The sequence below is a fragment of the Polyodon spathula genome, chromosome 12 (assembly GCF_017654505.1).
Source record: "Polyodon spathula isolate WHYD16114869_AA chromosome 12, ASM1765450v1, whole genome shotgun sequence".
Classification (NCBI taxonomy): Eukaryota; Metazoa; Chordata; class Actinopteri; order Acipenseriformes; family Polyodontidae; genus Polyodon; species Polyodon spathula.
Window position 1 is genome coordinate 7,374,824 of NC_054545.1, and position 20,402 is coordinate 7,395,225.

General features: G+C 34.1%; 1 protein-coding gene across 32 annotated transcripts in view; it reads left to right on the top strand.

Moving 5' to 3' along the window:
• The window catches only part of nrxn3a (neurexin 3a), a 290,916-nt gene that overhangs the window by 158,811 nt on the left and 111,703 nt on the right, over positions 1–20,402 (top strand). For 2 of the 32 annotated variants that reach the window (XM_041266215.1, XM_041266216.1), the window contains exon 1: positions 16,924–17,756. The exons of 28 other annotated variants lie outside the window; for them this stretch is intronic. In XM_041266215.1, coding sequence (XP_041122149.1) covers positions 17,498–17,756 — 259 coding nt within the window. In that variant the 5' untranslated portion in view covers positions 16,924–17,497. Of the gene's footprint in view, positions 1–16,917; positions 17,757–20,402 lie in introns of those variants that run through there. 2 more of the 32 variants (XM_041266225.1, XM_041266224.1) reach the window with 2 other exon arrangements.

A 20,402-nucleotide genomic window follows, 5' to 3' on the forward strand; every position in this document is an offset into this window, starting at 1 on the left:
GTCAACAGAAACCCTGTAGGAATTATAGCCTTGTGCCATGTACAGTGTAAACAATGTATTATTATTATTATTATTATTATTATTATTATTATTATTATATTATTATTATTATTATTATTATTATTATTATTTTTAAAGGAATACAGTGTTGTAATTAGGAATTTCAAATCAGGTAAAAAAAAAGGAGCACATTTTATACAACAAAAAAATGCAAAGAAATTAGGCTAGCGGCAATGTGTACATGAAGCAAAGTAAATAAGGAGCTAATTTGGTGTGAATAAAGGGGCACTATTTTAACTCAAATGTAATTTGTTTATGGGTTTAAATGTATGATGAACATACCACGAGCACACCTTTAGAATAGCTTAAGTCTTATATTTACTCCCTTCAACAAAGAGATTTAGTTCAGAGTAACATTTAGAAGCGTAGTACTGCAAACCACAGAAGGTAAAAAGCCATAGTGAAAAGATTTAATTTTTTTTTTTGTCTCCCAGTATATGCTGAATACAAAATTGCAGGAGAACATGTTCAAGGTTAGTCAAGGCATCTGAGTAGAAAAGACATAGCGAATCCCAAGGGTCTGTGCTCCAGCAGATAGAGTTAGAGCTGTTCCTGGGTCAATCCATGAAGGATAAAAACTCTAGAAAAGACTGTGCAGCGTTTTTGTTTTTTTTGGGTTTTTTTATGGATTTGCAAAGAAAGTCGCAAGCGAAAGGCTAAAAAAGGACATTCTTTTCATGTTGCCATATCTGCTACTTTGCTGGGATCAAGTGGAAGATCCCCCAGTCAAAAAAAGTACTGTCATACAAGCCAAGGAATACAAGTGTATCATGTATTGTTACTTCGGTAAGGAAGAAAATCAAGCTTTTTATTAACTACTGGCCATTAATCAAAATTTTTGTTTTACTATGCAGGTCTCTAATATAGAATGGATTTGTCATATTATTCTATCACTGTATAGGTATAAGGGAGCTGCCCTCATTCAATTATCTATTGCCTTATTCAAATCCATGGCTTGGAAAGTGGAAGCCTGCTATTAAACAATTAAACATTAAACAATTAAAGACCCCAACTGGAAATATGTTGCAGCCGTTAAACAAATGCAACTGCAATAGTTGTGTTTTAAATGGTCCCACTGGAGTTTCACAGTACGTTTTATGGTAGCATCCTCTGTTGTGTCTTTCTAAATAATAGTACTCAAAAGGCATTGAATACTCCCCTGTGCCCAATGAATACAATTGTGGGGAATATATGGCATACTCAACAGCAAGACACTGGGTATAGTTTATACGTCTAATATCTACTGCAGGCACATGAATTCTTGTCATTTCAAACTTGCTTTCAGATTTGTTTTGGAAAGGGTTTAAAAAGTTGTTTCTTCATTTTCGACAGTTATCATTTGCTTGTATTTATCTCATACCCACCCTCCCCTCACCCCTCAACATCACCCCATGCATTTTAACTTGTAAATGTTTGACATGATTCACTATAAGAATTACAGTTTATACAAGGTATGTAAGGATGTGGCAAATAAATAAATAAAAATACAATCCCTTCCTTCAAAACCCCAATGAAGGTCAAGGCATACAAAGTTTAAGGCTAAGACCGGGTCATTGTAGTGATTATCTCTAAGCTAGAGACCTTTTTTTCTTATTTCACAACTCAAAGAAAGGTTATCTCAACCTGTACTTCTACTCTGTACCTTCCAATTCATGTAGGTAAGATCTGAACATCCTAATCCCTTGCTGTCTTTAAGATTCTGAAGTGGTGTTCTTCCGAGGTGGGATCAGTAACAACAGTTGGAAGGCAGAATAAGATACAAAAAAAGTTGCATACATGCATAAGTAGTTTCTGGTTAAATTCCCCTGCTGGGCATCAAAACCTCTCAACTTTAACATGATATGTTTTAAAAATATATTTGAGAGACATTTTATGTTTTGTTCTAGATCTCTGTGGACACAACTCCTTGAATCCCTAGTTAAGTATATACTTTTAAAAACCATTACAACTAGATTATTAACATGTGCTTAAAGTGTTGGCAGATCCTACAAGCTTATAAACTGATTGGGCAACTTGCTGTGTACATTTACAAGTAATGATTACCTATGGGGAAATTATTTTTGAAATGTATGCCATAACATAGTAGTATTACTACAAGTACACTGATGCCTGGGATTGCTAAAGCCATTGGTAATCCATGATACAGATATTAGCAGAGGTAGCCACTTTACAACATGAAATCACAGGAGGTTCTCTTGCTGATTAATTTTATTTTCCTTTACCACCCTCTAGCTTGTGGTGAATCTGTCTATTTCAGTTGAAACCAACACAAGCTTCTGGGCACAGATGATGTAACACGTTTCTTATTTTGAATATCAAAGCACAGCAGAATAGTGCCAAAACATGCAGTGATAATTCTATTAGCAGTTGCTTTATGCTTTTGAATATTAAAAGCTCAAGTTACATTTTAGTTTTCCACCTTTACAGTACAGTACAGTCGTGTAATAAAGATTTCTGTGATCGGTTTCAAAAGTGAATACTGTACTTCTTAAGTTCTTGATTATCCCTAAATAAATCTATATATTAATTAGATTCATCTCCTACAAATTAAGACGTTTCTCTTGTTGCTGTTTGTTTACATGCCATTTTGTAGCGATGAGGTGCACCCATGGAAATCAAAATACGAACAAGTCAATGATATGACGACGGTTTGGAAAGTTGTAATAAACCAATCAGCATTCCTAAAGACACTCTCGCAATGACAAGTCGCTTTTTTTTTTACAAAACAATGCTGTATCAGTTGTGAACCAATTCCTGTCGGTACCAAGAAGGTGATCTTTTAAGCAGAGTTCCTGTTCCGTTAGCTGGAGCATTTACAATGGGAAAAATCTGTTTCACCACAAGAGTGTTCCCTTTTGCGAAGTGTTCTCTTAGCGCGTGTTCCTTTATGCAGAGGCTACTGTGTATTATTTTGTCTATTTTCCCTTAAAGATCCTTGTTTGGTTACAACATTTGGCCAAGCTATTTAGAGAAACTGGAATTATAAAATTCTCCCACCAGGTGGCACTGTGTTCTATGCAAAGGTCCTATCAGAAGGTACATTTAAGCCAAATTTAAATCTGTAAGACTTTTTTTTTTTTTTCAATAAAGCTAGCTGCTAGCAATTGCATCTGAACATAAATCAGCTTAATTTCCTTCCTTTGATAAGCTTCACCATCTCAATTAACGTAAAGCCTCTTCTGCTGTGTACGAGACCACAAGAATCATCTCTGGGATGAAATAGGCGACACTGCTTGCTCTGACTAGCTGTTAATGTACAGTGTAATGTCCTTCATTTTATCTCCAATCTTTTATCTCAACTGACCTTCCTTTCAACCTGTTCTAAAGCAACATTTGTTCAACCTCATGTATATATTTCTTTCAGTTATCTTCGAATACACAAGAACATTATGTAGATTCCATTTTTTTAAAGAATAAAGACAATCAGGCAATTGTATGTCGCCTGATGAGAAATTACTCTCATTAGAATTTATTGTTAGTCTTTTAATATTTGAAGCTGATATGACATAGTAGACAGAATACAAAGAGGTTGAAAGTATTGATTTCCATGCTGCAGTCTGGTTAGAAATGTAAAGGGAAGGGTGGAGGGAACATGCCATTACATCTAGAAACGAATGGGTTAGTGTGGAGATAGGAAATGGAGCGTTGGAAATTCGCCCTAAAGCTCATGTCAGAAAATAGTTTGTGTGAGATGAAGCTATTCAACTCTGTCAAAACAGATCTAGATATTGTCATAGTTTTATTTTCATGCTAACCGATCTATGCAAATGTCTGATTGAAGATTTAAATAAATAAATATCTGCTTTCCTTTTTATTAGGGGTTTTCTTGATTGTTACAGTTTTTTGTGTTAGGGTTGTTTACAGTGTGCACATTTTTTTTTTCAGAATATAATAATAATAATAATAATAATAATAATAATAAGAAGAAGAAGAAGAAGAAGAAGAAGAAGAAGAAGAAGAAGAAGAAGAAGAAGAAGAAGAAGAAGAATAGTAATAATAACAATAATACACTTTGTGAAATAATGTCAATGGGCTAAATTTTCAAAGTTACTGTATTTACTCTATTAGCACAATAGTTTCAGAAAAGAAAAACACATTAACACATGATCAAATTCTGGAATATATACATCAACAAATATCAAAGCTGGATTTGTTTAATTTGGTGTAGAATTGCAATTAGTGTTTTTTCCATACAAAATTAAGACAATTTAAAGCACATTGCTTTGATAATCTAGCCCAATATCTCTTATGGCACCATATTTTATTATTCTGGTGGTCTCCTTAATGAAACCTGAGGAGAGCCATCACAGTGCACAGCAGGGACTAGGGCGCTAGCTTGGGGCATTGTGCTTTTCAGCCCAGATCTTAGCCACTGTCCAAAGAGCCAGGCTCCTTTAGAAGAGCAGTTCTAGACCTAAAGTATTGCACTTCACATGCACAGTCTCTGATCAACTCTCTGTACCTCTTTCCCTTGGAATTTTAAAACTTTCTTTCTGCTACTAAACGTATATGCATTGACTTGTATACATCACTGATCATCCATAGAAATTGTTTATAACAACCAACTGTGCATGCTAATATGACTCATAACATAACTCATATACATTTGCATACATTATGTCTCCCTTCTGCCTGATATTTGTATTCATGTTTATATCTGGATTGGGAACATGTTTTAAAAGTAGGACCACCTGAAGGAGTCAACACTTCAGATTGGCATGTTCCCAAATGTCTTTATATTAAAATAAATTCACACGTGCTACAGATTATTTTTGTTTGCATGTTCAAGTTAAGAGAATTACAGATAGTTCAATATTTTGTCAGATGTTTTCTACTACAAACAGTATCAGTATTGACTGAAATTAACTACAGGATGTTCTTTTCAATTTAAAATTCAATTAAAAACAGATGATAATTATATGTACTCACTTAAGTGTTTGCTGAACCACAGTCACCTATTTGTTTTCAACTAAGTAATCATCACACACAGTATATACTCAACAATGAAGAGTAGTATTATTGTGAATTCAAAAATAACAAAAATAAAATTGTGGACACATAGTCAGTGTTCATTTAATATGGTTCATAGTCATATTAAAATGTTGGTTTGGTTCCAACAAATTGATGTTTGAAATCATAAAATCATAATGTTTTTTATTGTGGTGTGTGGACTCACCAAAGGATTACACATTTAAATTATGACACATACGTGGTTATCCTGTTGGCACAGTATAGCTTTTTTAAATTAATTTGATTCAATTGTTTATTGAATCAGTGAAAACCCCAGAGACTATTCATAGGTGTCATTTGTCAGGGTACATTGATATTTCTTATGCATGTGTTTTGTTATTGTGTAACATAAAACTTTAAGAAACTAGGTCAAGTAGACAAACATATACTAAAGGCACTACCTGAAACAATTGTATACTTCACTTAGTTTCTTATAGTTCTTACGGTTTAAAAAACAAAAAAAAAACAACAATCTTAAAGCCATCGGCTGGAGTCACTATGCAGGCCCTTGGACAGGGTGGCCCTAATGGCACCACTCCAAAAAAATACATGGAAGGCAAGGTGCAGTGTGGCATTTCACTTCCCAAGTTACCCTTACTGTAGCCTGCCAGTTGTACAGTATATTCATGCTGCTACGTCAAGCTAAAGTGACCTACTTTACTGTCATCCTACATATCCCTGGAAAATAACTTTTTCAAGGGCATAGGCTCATGGAATTAAGTAGTTAGATAAAGATTATGTAAAATAAGTGCTACTTTTAGTGCTTTAGTTTTTCTCATAATAAGGGACTGAAGAGCCCATTGTGGATGAACTGAAGTTATTTAATATGGCCTATATTCAATAATGATTGCTTATTTGCAAATGTTGGTAGTTATTGTTTATTTTTGTTTATTTTTGTATTACTGACCCATAGTTTTACATTTGTTTTCTTGAGATAGCATCGCTGATATTAAAATATTCAGATTTCCAGTAGCCCCTGCGATAGATTTCACAGGTGCTCCTTGCACTCTTTTTGCTTTGTTTGTTTAAAAGCAGCAGCATTTTTTTTTTCTTTCAAGCATATGTTATAGTTCATGCATAAATGAGGCTCTTAAAAGCCTTAAGCTGTCTCTTCAAGAATATAAACCTGTTTTCAAATGTTCTAATGTATCTGCTTATGCCAAAAAGCAAGACTAGCAATTGCTCCACAAATTGCATTTTAAGACATAACCTGCATTATGGGTTTGTAAGTGATTTCCATTGAACTTGTTTCCCTGGGCAACAAGAGAAAAAAAGAAAAAAAAAAAAGTAGCTTGAATCCTGACGGCCCCTGAAGGTTTTAATGAGTGTCTATATGGTCTTCTTTGCCTCTTTGTCATACGTAAGAGATGCATTTCTACAACTTGGGGCACACTGTAGTGGCAGTATGTACCAGGCCTTACATTTGTTTAAATCTTGACACTGTCAGTTCATTTAACTTGAGCTCACACTGGGGTATAAATGTTAGGTGTTTAGGGGTTATTTGTACCTTCATGTTTTGAGTATGAGTGTCTGGAGACTCCTTTACTTGAAAGAAAGAAGCCTGAGGATTGGAAGATACGTTCTCATATTATCCTCAGGTTATTATGGGGTACTCCAGAGGACTGAAGCAGAGCAAATAAGCATGGGAGCAGTGCTGGCATGTAGTTGCCACAGGAACAGTTTTAAACATTAGAATCTGCTTTGTTTGTTTGTTTGTTTGTTTTTTCATAAATAGTCTCTAGAAATTCTCTTTTGAGCGGATTATTTATTTTGACTGGGCTTTAAAAGAAACACTGACGAGCAGTTGAGCAGTACTTAAAACCGCTTATTTAATTAAAAGTAATGGTTTTATTTTTAACCTCTACACTTTTAATGGTTCGTCAAATCACACCCCTTTTCTATGCATAGTTCACCTTTACAACCACACAAAAACCCCCATAAAACTTAAAAAAATGTATAATTACATTAATCCATATTTATTAGCCTCACCACGAAAACACTTTTTAAAAAAATGTGTGAAGCATACTCAGGAAAAGCGTGACATTACAATGGTTATTAAAGTGGAGGAAGAATACAACTAGCATGAATATTAGTCATCTAGAGCAGTAATTAAATGAGGAAAAAACATCACCTTATAATGGCAGGGCAGGTGGAAAATTGAATTTTGTAATTATATGCAAACAGGGTTTTAAAGCTGACTGCTTAATCTTAAATGGTGCTGTTTAACTCATTGTGCTGTCATATAACCTGCATGAGGTGTAGTTGTATGAAGAATCTGATATTCCTTTTATCTATTTGAAGCCAGATAGGAAATTACTCTGTGTTTTAATGATGTTAATATAACTTTAGAGAACATTGGTCTTTTGGCAAAATATTCATTTTTGTATATGTATCACAGCTACTGTAAACAGGATTTCCTAACCTCCCCATAAGAATTTGTATGTGTAAATGCTGATGTTTTCTACTAAATTGTTACAAAATTCACAAATACTAATTTAGGTAGGTTGAAAAATAATTGTTTTATACAGTATAATTTCTATATTATGACCACAAGGGATGGTGTAAAATGATCCTAAAAAAAGATCTGGTCCTAATAGGTGAAGATATTTTGATAGACTCCAAATGAAATGGCAAGTAATGATTCTAAGCCTAATGCAAAATTGTTACCTACAATTCTAAGCATGTACCTATCATGTCTCCTGCTTATGGCCATTGATTGTGTATCAGTGCTGCTCATACATTGAAAATTACATGAAGCACTGAGGTAGCCATGACAATGATAACCTGTTTCTATGGTGATAAAAAGACCTATTGGAACTGCCGGAGCCTGCTATATAGTGATAATCACTGTCCTCATTTCATTTTAATTTAATTTTGAAATAATATTCAATGTAAGGAAGTAAATCAAACTTCTTCATTGTATTCCTGTACAAATATGGCAAATTGCTAAATTTGCACCTTTCTGTTTGAGGTTACGATCACATCCTTGACTAATTGGTGGCTGGTATGTAATTGTAGGAGACTTTCAAAATGGCTGTAGACAAGACTTATAAAAATGTGGTTGTTATGGACTTTATTTTGAGTAGGACACAGTTTAGTCATTTCTAATGTGTCAGTCAGATCATTTGATTTGCTAAACATTTAAAGATCAAATACTGTTTTTGTTTATTTAGTTTTTTTGGATTCTGTATATCACCTTAGTTCAGGAGCTGCTCTTCAGTTCTAGTCGCTTGTTATAGATGCATGTAACTTGGATCAAAGTGTATTTACAGAAGAGTCAACACATCCAGTGATCTGCCACTTTGGTTCAAGTTTTCTTATTTTGCTGGCTGATCTAGATGGTGCTTTCACTTACTTATACAGTATAAAGACTTTTTGTCTGATCTAGTCTCTGCTGCTGATCTAGTCCATGTCAGTGAAGAAACACAAATGTTGATCATATCAGCATTTTACATCAAAAGGACATGTGGTAAACAAAAATATAAAGGTATATTGATATGCAGGTAAATGTTGTTCATGCTAGGGAGCTTTGAGTTTAAAAGTTTTTGCAAAGAGTACCCATTGACCGTTAACTTTTATTTATTAGTACAGATTTGAAAAATACAGGTGTGCTGCAGTCAATTATCTGGTACAGGTTAACTTACCACCTATGAGACTAGAGTGTGGCACTCATTACACTTCTTTAACTATGGAATTATATTTTTGAAAAACAGAAAATGCTGACATCCAAACTATTCAATTTAGTGTGAATGTTAATGTTTGTACTGTATCTCAGCGCTTGGGGTTGTTCTTGTGGGAAGGTATATATCTCCCTCAGTTAATCACTTTACCTGCAAGTCTTTTTTTAGAGCACTGCCTCCAGCTTGTATAGATACCAAGCAGATACAACAGAGACGCAATGATCCCTGCCAGAATCCTTCAAGCTGAGGGACGAAAGCAAGAGAGTGAAAGATGACGTCTGTCACATGAGTCTTCCAACTAAGGTGGACTCAAGGGGAATACTTGTTTTACCACAGAGATTCTTTCCGAATAAGCCTAGAAAATGACACAGCTCCTTTCATACGGTTAAGAAAAGTAACTTAACTAGCAGGTTTTGAGTAAGAGATGTGATGTTCATTTGTTGGAATAAAATTTAAGCATATAGAAGATCAGGTGATCTTCTTTTAAATACTTCGGTTCTTTAAATGTTTAAAATAAACAAAGTAATTTGGGCAGTCTCCCAAAGAACACAGCATAAACTGGTGCATGGGAAAAAGCGACTACAGAAGGGAAATACAGTACATCAATTGCTATCTTGATAAACTGGATTAAAATGCTAAGGCATAATACAAGAACAAGCAAACAGCTAAAATAAAAGAAAAATGTATCTTCAAAAAATGATAGGCAGACCTACTGATAGCCCACTATCACATATAACTATCTTCTGAGTACAAGTCATTTTACTGGATCATATCCAGGACGCACCACACATACTGTAGACACAATAAGCAGTCTTGTATTATAGAGATACAAACAGGAAGATCTTCCTTGTACCTTATTCATTCTAACTGAAAAGGAAATATCATCTTGTCTACATATTTTGTACTCAATTCTCCATGCAGTGAATAAGATGGAATGAAGAACTTGTTATACTGCTACCGTTCCTACCAGTTGGCACAAAATACACCTTTTTGATTGCAATACTAAAACATGTCCTTAAATGCTATACAATGCTCTTCAATATGGTGTGCAATTTCATATTCACGGCCTCGACAGACTGTAACAAATACTGTAAACCTGTCATAGTGTAAAACAAATTTGGTTTCCCTGTGTTTTGATTTACTTGCTGGGCAGCTAGCTGCTTGGGGGTGTATTTTAATGATTTAAACAGGGACAGACTTTACATCACAACTTGGTGTGGGTATGGACTATCGCTGGTATCGTTACTAAAGTATCCTTCTTGTTTACATTCACTTTTTGTGTATTTTTTTTTTTTCTGTTTCAGTCATCGCATCCTGGTGATTTTTCAATTTAATTTAATTTGTTTTTTAACTCAGATGTTTAATGATCACTGTGGCCTCTCCAACCTATCTTCTGTGCAAGTACAGATGGTACACCAGTTACATATACAGTCTGGTGTACTAAATGGTATTGAAGATTAAACATCATTCTGAGAACTCCATTAAGATCATAAGGGTGTGACTAAACGAGAAAATGGAAGTCCATCTAAAAAACATGCAAGATTTAGCATAACACTGGTATATCATCCAATATACCAAGTCAATCTTTTGAGGACATTCTACTGTAGTGTTAGTAAGGATTCCATAGAACACTCACAGTTAAAGGGTGGCAGTTTTTTAAGCTGCCATTATTTAGATATTTAAAGTAGACCCCTTGTTGTGATACATAAAGAAAACTATATCTGTCCTTTATCCAGCTCATTTATTGAACCTGTTGCCATGCCTGCTGTATTAACTATGTATATGTATGTTTTGTAGGCACACCTTAGTAGTAAATATAGGAAATAAAACATTTCAGCTTGTGTTTGTTTTTTTTTCTCCTTTCTTTACTATTATAGTTTATGTTATTTTGACAAATAAATTTATATTCCGTGATAATTTATATATAAATATATATCTATATATATACTATATATATATAATAGATATATATATATATATATCTATATATATATCTATATATATATATATATATATAATATTACGTGGTTTACACGTTTACATCATCATATACATGTAGAGAGAATCCCACTTAATTAAGTTAATACACTCATTACACTACAGACGGCCTTCCACCAAAATAGAACTTACCGACGAGACAATTTTGCTTCAGTTTCGTGGTGATATAATCACCTTGGAAATCCACACAAAATGCTTGGCTCCTGAGGTAGGCATTCTAATGAGAGTGGAGCGCATTATGCAAAGTAATTATAGACTGAATAAAGAAAAACTGAGTAAGTGTAGAGTCTGCAAAGCACTTACCGGTAATAGTTCAGCAACAGCATTCAGTTGGATGTGCCAATAGATGGTTCTGAATTTGTGATTCTTGCTTTTACAGATTTAATAACTCATGTACTCATTGTGCTTGGAGGAATGTTGGGAGTGATTATTGGCTGTGTTTGGCAGTGAAATAAACAAGACTAGAATGAATTAATGCACACATTTGTTTGGACCCTTTATTTCTACTTTGTACTCAGGCCAATTGATATTTATGTACAACGTGATGTCAGATACCAGCTTTGACAGTGCAATTAGATAATTGTGTTACAAAATTGTAACAAGTAAAATTAAAATAATAAACTGAGAACATCAGGTATCAAGCTTGCCCTTCTTTTCCTGTGGTATATATATCGATTAACAGATTAATCTGACTGATTAATGAACTACAGATTGTTTTATTTTTTTTAGAATTTAAGTCTTGCATTAAAAGTTCATTCTGGGTAGAGAGAAATGTGTGCTGCTATTTAGGGAAGTGCTGATTTGAAGCTTGCGCTCTCTCCCTGGAAGTGGTAGGACACGATGCTTTTAAGATCATATAAAAAGGTGTTCAAGTTGTGCAAAAAGCATAATTGTTGTCTTGTTTTGTACAAGGATTGCTGATAGTGAGCTATGGATGTATATACGTATTTGGAACTGGAATGTTTATCTATGTTGACTTAAAAGATTGGCTAGTTGTTAAATAGTACACATATAACTGTACTGCTCTGGCCCTTGGGGTTTGCGTGACTGAGTTAACAGGTCCATAAATTAAAATTAAAATGTTTTTAAAAAGACCAAATTCCCATTGGGCTTATTATTATTTTTTTAGATTCTATTGATTTAAGTATTACTATGCAGGACAGCCGCTATACGAGTGTTACCTTTAATTAATTTTAGAGTAAATGGAAGGTTAGTTGCACTGTACTTAACAGTTTATATTCTTTATGATATGTGTAGAAGTTATGGAAATACATACAATACCAGCATTTATTCAACACTGCTATTCTGTCAAATGCATGTACTGTAATAAATAATCCAACTACAATGTAGTTACAGCATAGTTGTACTTTGCTAGTAAGCAAACTGTACATTTTGATTTTATTTCTTAGTTTTGATTCAAGCAGACATTTATAGATGTTGCATGTTGCTTTCAATGGACTGTATAAATGTAATCCTTTTGTAAAAGTCCATGAACTGCAACCATAGGACCAACTCATATGTTTTTCCAAAAGTGTGCTGTGTCCTTTTAGCCTAGGGGGGATTGTAGGATGAGCTCTAGTAAGTAGTATCTACCTATTTTTCAAAGTGAGAAATGGTCTATTGAGTAGCTGAGAACTCCATTGGGGATCTCTTTTTGTTATTGCTTGGCTTCACCAGGTTATCCGATGCCCGCTTGATTTATAACAGTGCATGAACAATAGAGGCGTGACAATGATGGCAGTCTCCTTTCCTTCCTGCATACAAACACAGTTCTTTTTTTGCTGCATTAGTATTTAATTAATTTAAGGTCAGCATATTCCAGAGTTAATGGGCTACATTAAGAGGAAAGTTTCTCTCCATCATTTATTTTGTATATAAAGCTGCCCTTGTTTCTTGAGTATGTCTTTCAGCTAATTAATTCAGGATATGATGGAATATTAGCCTTCATTCATAAGTCATACATGTAACATATTTATACTTTAATCAGTGTTGGCCATTTTGGTTTTACTTGTCTATGTATTATTAAGTAGGATAGTTAGATTTCTTATACAAAGTTATATTCAAAATGCTATATAATTTATATGCCATTTAAAGACACTTTTTATAGGGGTGGGCATTAAGCACATTGACACTGCAATCACCTTGAGAATATGTACACCGTTTGGTATTAAATGATTGTTGACATGTTTGTACAATAGAGGGTCTTGGTCAGCTGTTTATGAAGGTGTGAATGCTGGATTTTAAACAACTATGTCAAAAGTGGATGGACGCTGGACAACAGTGTTTCAGTGCAATGTAAAAATGATGTTAGGCAGTAACCTACTGCCTTATAATAGAAGCACAGAGGCATAGCACATTCATACATATTGTTTGCTTGTTTTATGGGCTTTTTTATAGTAGTGTTTATTCTGAAAGTTAAAAGTAGACATTCTTCTCCTCCAGGAACATTCAAATTACATTTCTCCTGCTTTTACAGTTGACATGTGAGAACATGGTTCTTCAACAAAAATTACAGCCTGTTAATTGATCTTTTGAATTCTAATTCAAAACAAAACAAACACACATGTGTTTGGACACCAGTACATATACTTCACAGGGGGGTTCATCCCTAGCGGGGGGTAATAAGTAATCTTCAAACATAATAGAGAGATGTTTAGGTAGCTGCAGTGGTTTGTAGGAAAAGGGAGTCTTTCTCAAACAGTAAAGTATTAATAAAATGTATGATACATTGTAGAATTGTATACTGTCAAAAAGCCTAGTGATAACAATAGAAACGTTATGACATTTCCCTGAATAAAATATATTATTTCATCCTTGCTAGGAGGCAGAATTCTTATTACATTTTTACAGATCTACATAATGTAGAAATTAAATAAAATCCTCATTGTCAGGTTGAAAAATGTACTACCTGTGTCTAGAACATATTATCCACAGAACAACAACACTAAGCAATGTTTGGATTTCTTCAGGCTCCAATCAATTTTCATGAGCTTAGACTTACGGGAAAACATATCATACCACAAGTAAAGAAAGTTTGTGAGTAAAGAAAATAAATATTTGCTTTCTAGTGTTTTCTAATGGTGTTTACAGATCCATAATTATAACTTTAGTTTATCCTAGCCAGCATTTAAGGTCAGTCAATAGAATTTGTATAGAGTAGCCTTGAAATTAGAAAATAGTTGGTGTGTAGTACAGGAGAGAGAATAGAAATCATTTAAAAGAAAGATACATTTTCTCCTTTTATGTCCAGCTGCTTTTTGGCTGCTGCACGGAGAAACAGACCACCCATTCTGGTGAAGTAATCGCTTCTAAAGGTTTGTTCATTATTTGGGTTATTGATTTTCTCTCCAGTTGCGCAGCTAGCACTTTCTAACATTGACTAGATTTGTATGTGTATCATTGCTGCCATTGTTGTATAATCTATATTGAACTGTGATATGAGTGTGCTGGTATTTTCAAAGACTCACCAGGCATCTATCAGTGGCAGCAACATAACAATACACGTTATCTTATTTATTGTTAAAATATTGCTTGTGCGTTTTCACAGTAATGAAATTGCAATTAGCAACACATGGTATGGATTTGTAATCAGGAAACTAGGAAAGTTTTTTTTCACAGTGGTTTAATTTATTATTATGTATCAGGTAATAATGACCCCATCTGACCTAAGTTGCTGTATAAAAAGAGAGTGCGAGATTCAGGTGGGGTCTTAATACATGTAGAACATGAAGTGAACTTTATTGTATAACTGATAGTGTTATGAGTGGTTAAATAGTCTGCACCTGTGTCAATGTGAAGTCTGCTTTCTCTGCAAAAAAGCCATTGCTGCTGTTTTTATTAGAATTTAACACAACTCTACAAGCCAGTACATATCAATGTCTCCCCTGTCAGTCTGATTAGTACACTGTATAGTTCTCAATCGCCCAGTTTGAGAACTCTTTTTGTAAGCAATATTAGAATAAACTCTTCTTTTTAAAATTACAATTCCTAAACCTCTTGTTTAGGAAACATCTATGGCTATGTCAAGAAACACATTGTTTTGTATTTAGTTAGTTGACTTGGTTCATTGATCATGCAAACAGTGGCTATAAAAATAGGCATTGCCAAAACCATTAAGAATGTGCAGCATATAGTTAAAGGACGTTGCTTCTGGACATATTGAATTCTATGAGCATATAGTGAAGACTGTCGTCTGGGGCTATGTAATACCAAGACAAACCTGATAGAAATAAAATGCTGAGATGCATAACACATAACCATTTAGTACCATTGTTATTTTTTATTTCAAATTTTTATTGAGGTCTCAATCCCTCCTACTGTAGCCACAGTTCTGTCATTATTATTATTATTATTATTATTATTATTATTATTATTATTATTATTATTATTATTATTATTATTATTTTAATGCAATAAAGCATCAGTGAGAGACTCACAAAAGATAATCCAACTGCTGTTCAAGGTATTACAAGAATTCACCAATAACATAATTTAGAACTCCTACAGTCTGGCTTTTTTATTCTGTTTAACTAAGTACCGTATTGTAGTGGAAATGGTTGTTTTCCAATGGCTTTGCAGTGCATTATGGCACCGTGATAAGTTTGCAATTGCTTCTGAGGCACAGTGACAGATGGACAGTTAGCGTTAGGGCCTTTGGTGCCTGAGATCAAGACATGATCTTCTTTGAAGCGTTGTGCGTGTGCACTGTTTGATTTAGAGAAGCAGGGCCCAGCAGCCACACTGGTTTAAAGGGGAAATGTAATATCCACCTCACTTCTTAGACTCCTATTCCCTGTTCAGACTCAGTAAATCTGCCTTGCACTTGTAATTAACCGTTCAATCATGAGTTTATCAACTAGCTTTGTTCGTTGCACCTATTTTAATTACTTGGGGAAAATATAAGGGTGATGTTATCTTGCATAGTCATTTTAAATGTTTCTAAATACTCTGAACAATAGTAAAATTAATCATGTACTTTTTTTAAAAAGAAATATACTCATAAAATATCAATGGTATGACATAATACATGTAGGCTTGACAATGAAAAAATGTGTGGTTTATATTGATTTATTTAATTAACTAAATTAAATCAGTAGAACAAAAAGGACTGGCTTAAAAAAAAAAAAAACTGTTTGATAATTTGATAAAACTGTTGATAATAGTGCTCTGTAAGAGCCACTCTTGGGATTTACAGAAATTGGTCTCTAGGTTTCATTAATTTACAAGTAAAACAATTAAGCCTAAGTGAAGTGTTCCAAGTAAACAGGTGCCTGAAATAAAGACACTTTCTACCATTTGGTTTGCTTTCATTTTGAAATTATGGGCAAACTGTGGTTATAAATGGAAAATCTTAGCCCTTAGAGAGAATGTATTGGATATATTAAAGTCTCATTCCATGATGATAATATTCTCCCTGTCTGTAACGCTGAGTCTGCAGTTATAAGTAACATCAACAAACATACTTGAAAAGTACATTGTTGGGAATCTAAACAGACATACTGTACTTGCACCAGTGTTTCGTTTCACCTGTAATCATTGAGTGACAATGGAGGCTCACATACTGATGTTGATATTTCAGAGAATACCTTGCGGGAACCTGCAGGCTATTCTGTAAATGGTTTTAAAAAATATTGGGATCTGTTTTCAAAAGAAATAACACTAAAGAAATAACATCATATAGAAATAATAATCAGTATCTTTCATCTGAAACCCATTTACCTATTTTTTTTTGTTAATTTATGTACTTTAAACATTTCAGAGTTCAAGGTTTTTATTTTAAGATTTCAAATTGTTTTTAAAATTCCAAAATGTATACAGCATGCTTTGTTTTTTTCTAATTGGATTTTGAAGAACAAGTAGCTCACAAAGCAGGAAGGATGAAAAGATTTTCTATTAAAATATTCCCTTGTCAATTCTATTTTACCACTGCCAGGATACTGTAAGTATAAAATTTTTTATTGTCAAAGCATGAACTGGCTGCCTGGAAAGAGAGTCAAAGCTTTTAGTCCTGCCTTTTTCCCCTCCCCTTGAATAAAAGCAGCCTGTCCCTCTGCAGTGCATTTCAGCCTCACTGATTTGCTCTCCAGACTATGCACATTTGCATAGACTGGCCCATTTGTGATTTTGGTAGCTTCCCATCCCCTTTACTTAGTTTCACCTGGGCTTCAGAGTTCCAACCTCTCTGTTTGTTGAGCTTTTGGTGCCTTGTGGTTCTTGTGGAGCATTACAGAGACAATGACAATCCAGAGTTTGCAGGGTTAATGAGCCAGGCTGATCGCTGCTTAGATCTCTGGAAAGAAAAAGGCAGAATCATTTACTCTGCATTGCAACACTTGGGGAGAGCAACAACCAAAGTGTAGGGACTTCTCTGGGCTTTTATTTATTTTTTTGATGTTGTTGGGGAGAACAGGTTGGTCTCGGCAGGAGCATGAATAACATTTTAGGTCACAATCCTCTTACAGCTGAGTAACTCTCATCTCATCAGAGCTTGTGAGTGATAACGAGCCTGTGGTTTTGGCATGTGCAGCTGTAATACTTACACTCTGGGGTGCCACATCAAAGAGCCAGACTCCTTATTCGCTTAAGAGAAAACAAAATCTTGGTTGTGGAGATAATAACTCGGACGACATTGGTCAGGTTCTGGTTGCAAAGGGGTGGACGAGCTACTATGGGTTTTTCACCATCATGAACCTTGTCTCTCAGTTGGAAATTACTGAGCTGAGTGTCTGTAGGTTTACTGGGGTTTGATCATGCACCTGAGCAGCATTGTGCCAACTGGCTTTTGGAATAAAAGCCACCCGTTCTGCTGTAGTTGGACATCCTGGATCTGGTCGCTGACTTTGGGATGTATTGTCGGCTCAGCGTGGAGTTCTACGGACTCAGCTTCCCCTACTTCTGCTTCTTCCTCCTCTCCATATTTGCATCATGAACATCACTTTCATGGCAGCAAGCATCACTCTGTGCCAGTCGCAATTTATCGCTCCCCTGCCTCCCTCCGAGGTGGCCACGGTGGGTTTTTTTTTTTTTTTTATTAATTATCAATTTTGTTTGTCTGCTTCTTTCTGCCAGTCACTGTGATATTTTAGAGCATACTGTCATACCATTTCAGCAGGATATTTTGGGTCAGACAGTGAGCAAAGCACTAGCACTAATATCAGCTAATTGTAAAGTGACTTCTTCAAGGCCATGAGGTGAACTAACTGATTGGGGTTATTACATTTTTTAGAATATGAAAGCTGTTTGTGTTGTTCCACACTAATGCGATGGGAATTGGTTCAAACATGGAATGGATATTGTGAGAATGCAATATCCTTATCTTTAACAGTATCATTACTAGTAGTTCAATTACTGGAGATAAAGATTGCCTTTGATTCCTCCCGAGACCAATTATTAGGTATAATAGGTTTACATTTAATTCTATCAGTGCTACAGCAGTATAGAATGGCTATAAACATTTTGAAGCAAATGTATATTCCATGATGTTGAAGGGCTTGTGATTATTCATTTTTATGCATATGTTCTAGTTTTACAAGGGTTAACGCTGTAAGATTAAGATGGTCTTGGGAAGCTTTATTATAATTACAGTACCAGAAATCCAAGAGGAGACATATATAAAAAAATCACAGCTCATACAGTATATAACTGCCCATATCTTTGAAAAAACTGTGTAAGGCTTTTTAGTTTGTTGAACTAAGGCTTTTTAATCCTTGGTTATACTATATTTTCCCTTTATTTCCTTTCTACCAAAAACATTGAATGTATTATAAGATTTTTTTATTTTCGTATATATATTTTAATGGCATTATAATGGCATTATACCTTTTGTCTTTGCATTACTGGTAACCTCTAATCATATCTTACTAAAATTCTGCCACAACAGGCTGCACTTACACTAGCGATATTTTAATTATATATTCTGCCAAGAACTTGGATAATACTGAGACTATTTCTGCCTTACCAGTACATTTGAGTGTAGGATTCTGCAGTTTGATCATGCTTTGCCACTGTTTGATGCATTCTTATATAGCTCATTAGAATAAGAGCTTTCTTATTTTTTCTTTTTTTTCAATAAATATTTATTAGCTTGGAGAATGTATGATTCATTTCTAAATTTTAAATGCTTTTATGTATTAAGAAGGATAGTTGTGTTGTTAACCCTGCAGGTGCTGGGAAGAATTTGGAACATATCCTAATGTTTATAATCTAACCACAAAAAAAAGAAACCAATGAATAAAAATAAGAGAACAAATTAAGAACAGCAAACCCCATGCTGTTTAGATTTACTCAGTATTGACTATGCCTCAAAATTACCTTACCTTTTAATCAAAGAACCAAATCCCTTTTTTCAAGATAATTTAAGCTAGAATGAATAAAGCAATGCCATTTTTGCCATTTTTATCTAGCATCTAGAAAATTGTACAATACATAATTCCCATTCTTTAAAATGTTTAACTGAAATTAACTTATTTGTTGAATTGCATAGAACCCTTCTTGACAGATAAATATGTCACTTTGTTTAAATTGCATGTCCTATATGGATATCATGCTTGTTTTGTATTTAGCTTTGGAAACATGTGGAACTATTGTTATGCACACAATAATGATATATGTGGCTATTTGTTTAGTGCAATGTTACTGTGTGTATTTACCTCTGATAATACTCCAAATATTATCTAAAACAAAATATCAGGAATACATCTTGCTAAAATGTGAGATTAAAATTGGAATTTATTATGGCAATTTTGTGGCAACAAACTGACTTTCATACTATCCTGCTTTACAGGTTTCAAAAAATCCATATTCAATAAGTTTGCTGTAACTCGACTGAAACATTAATTTGTACTCAAAGTAAAAGCTAATTAAATGAAAGTATAAGCTTATCATTGAAGAAAACTGAATGGTGTGAGGGAATAGGTTAACAAGCACACTCCATTATTTTATTGAACTTGTGAAATTTTATTGCACTTGTGTAGTTTAGCCATTAGAGAGGATGTTCAATTCATCTTAGGCACTTCATCATTATAGATTTAGTAATTCCAATCCTTTACCACAAGCCTACCATTACGTCTTCAACCGCTGTCTTCATTCAATCTTTTTTTATGAGTACTTCAGAGCTTAGTTGTTCAAAAAGCTTGATTAAGTTTTCAAAAAAAAAAAAAAAAATACATGAAATTAAGTAACATACTGCCATTAAGTAATTGTGTGTTCATGGTGCTGACAAAAAAAAAAAAAAAAAAAATTAAGCTGAGATGAGTGACAGATATTTTTGCAACCAAAATGAGCTCTTTTACAGGAAATACCAAGTGGTTAATATTGGTATTGTTGTCCATGGTAATGTATGCAAAGAGATAAAAACTGAAGGCATTTAGCTTATGTCAGTATTATGTTGATAGTATTTAACTTTAAAGACTGGTATAGATTTAAAATCTGCATTCATTTATTCTGTGAGAATAGCTCTGTGTTACTCCATCTGAAAATAAATGACTGATATACTGTAAAAGAATGTAGGCAACCATAATGAGCCTTGTTTGGAGATTGTACTGCATTGCAATACAATGAAAACCCCATTCTAATGCAGTGCACATATATATTACGCCTTTATGTTTTGCTGTTTTAAGATTTGTGAAGAACATCTTTAGATGCACATACATATGG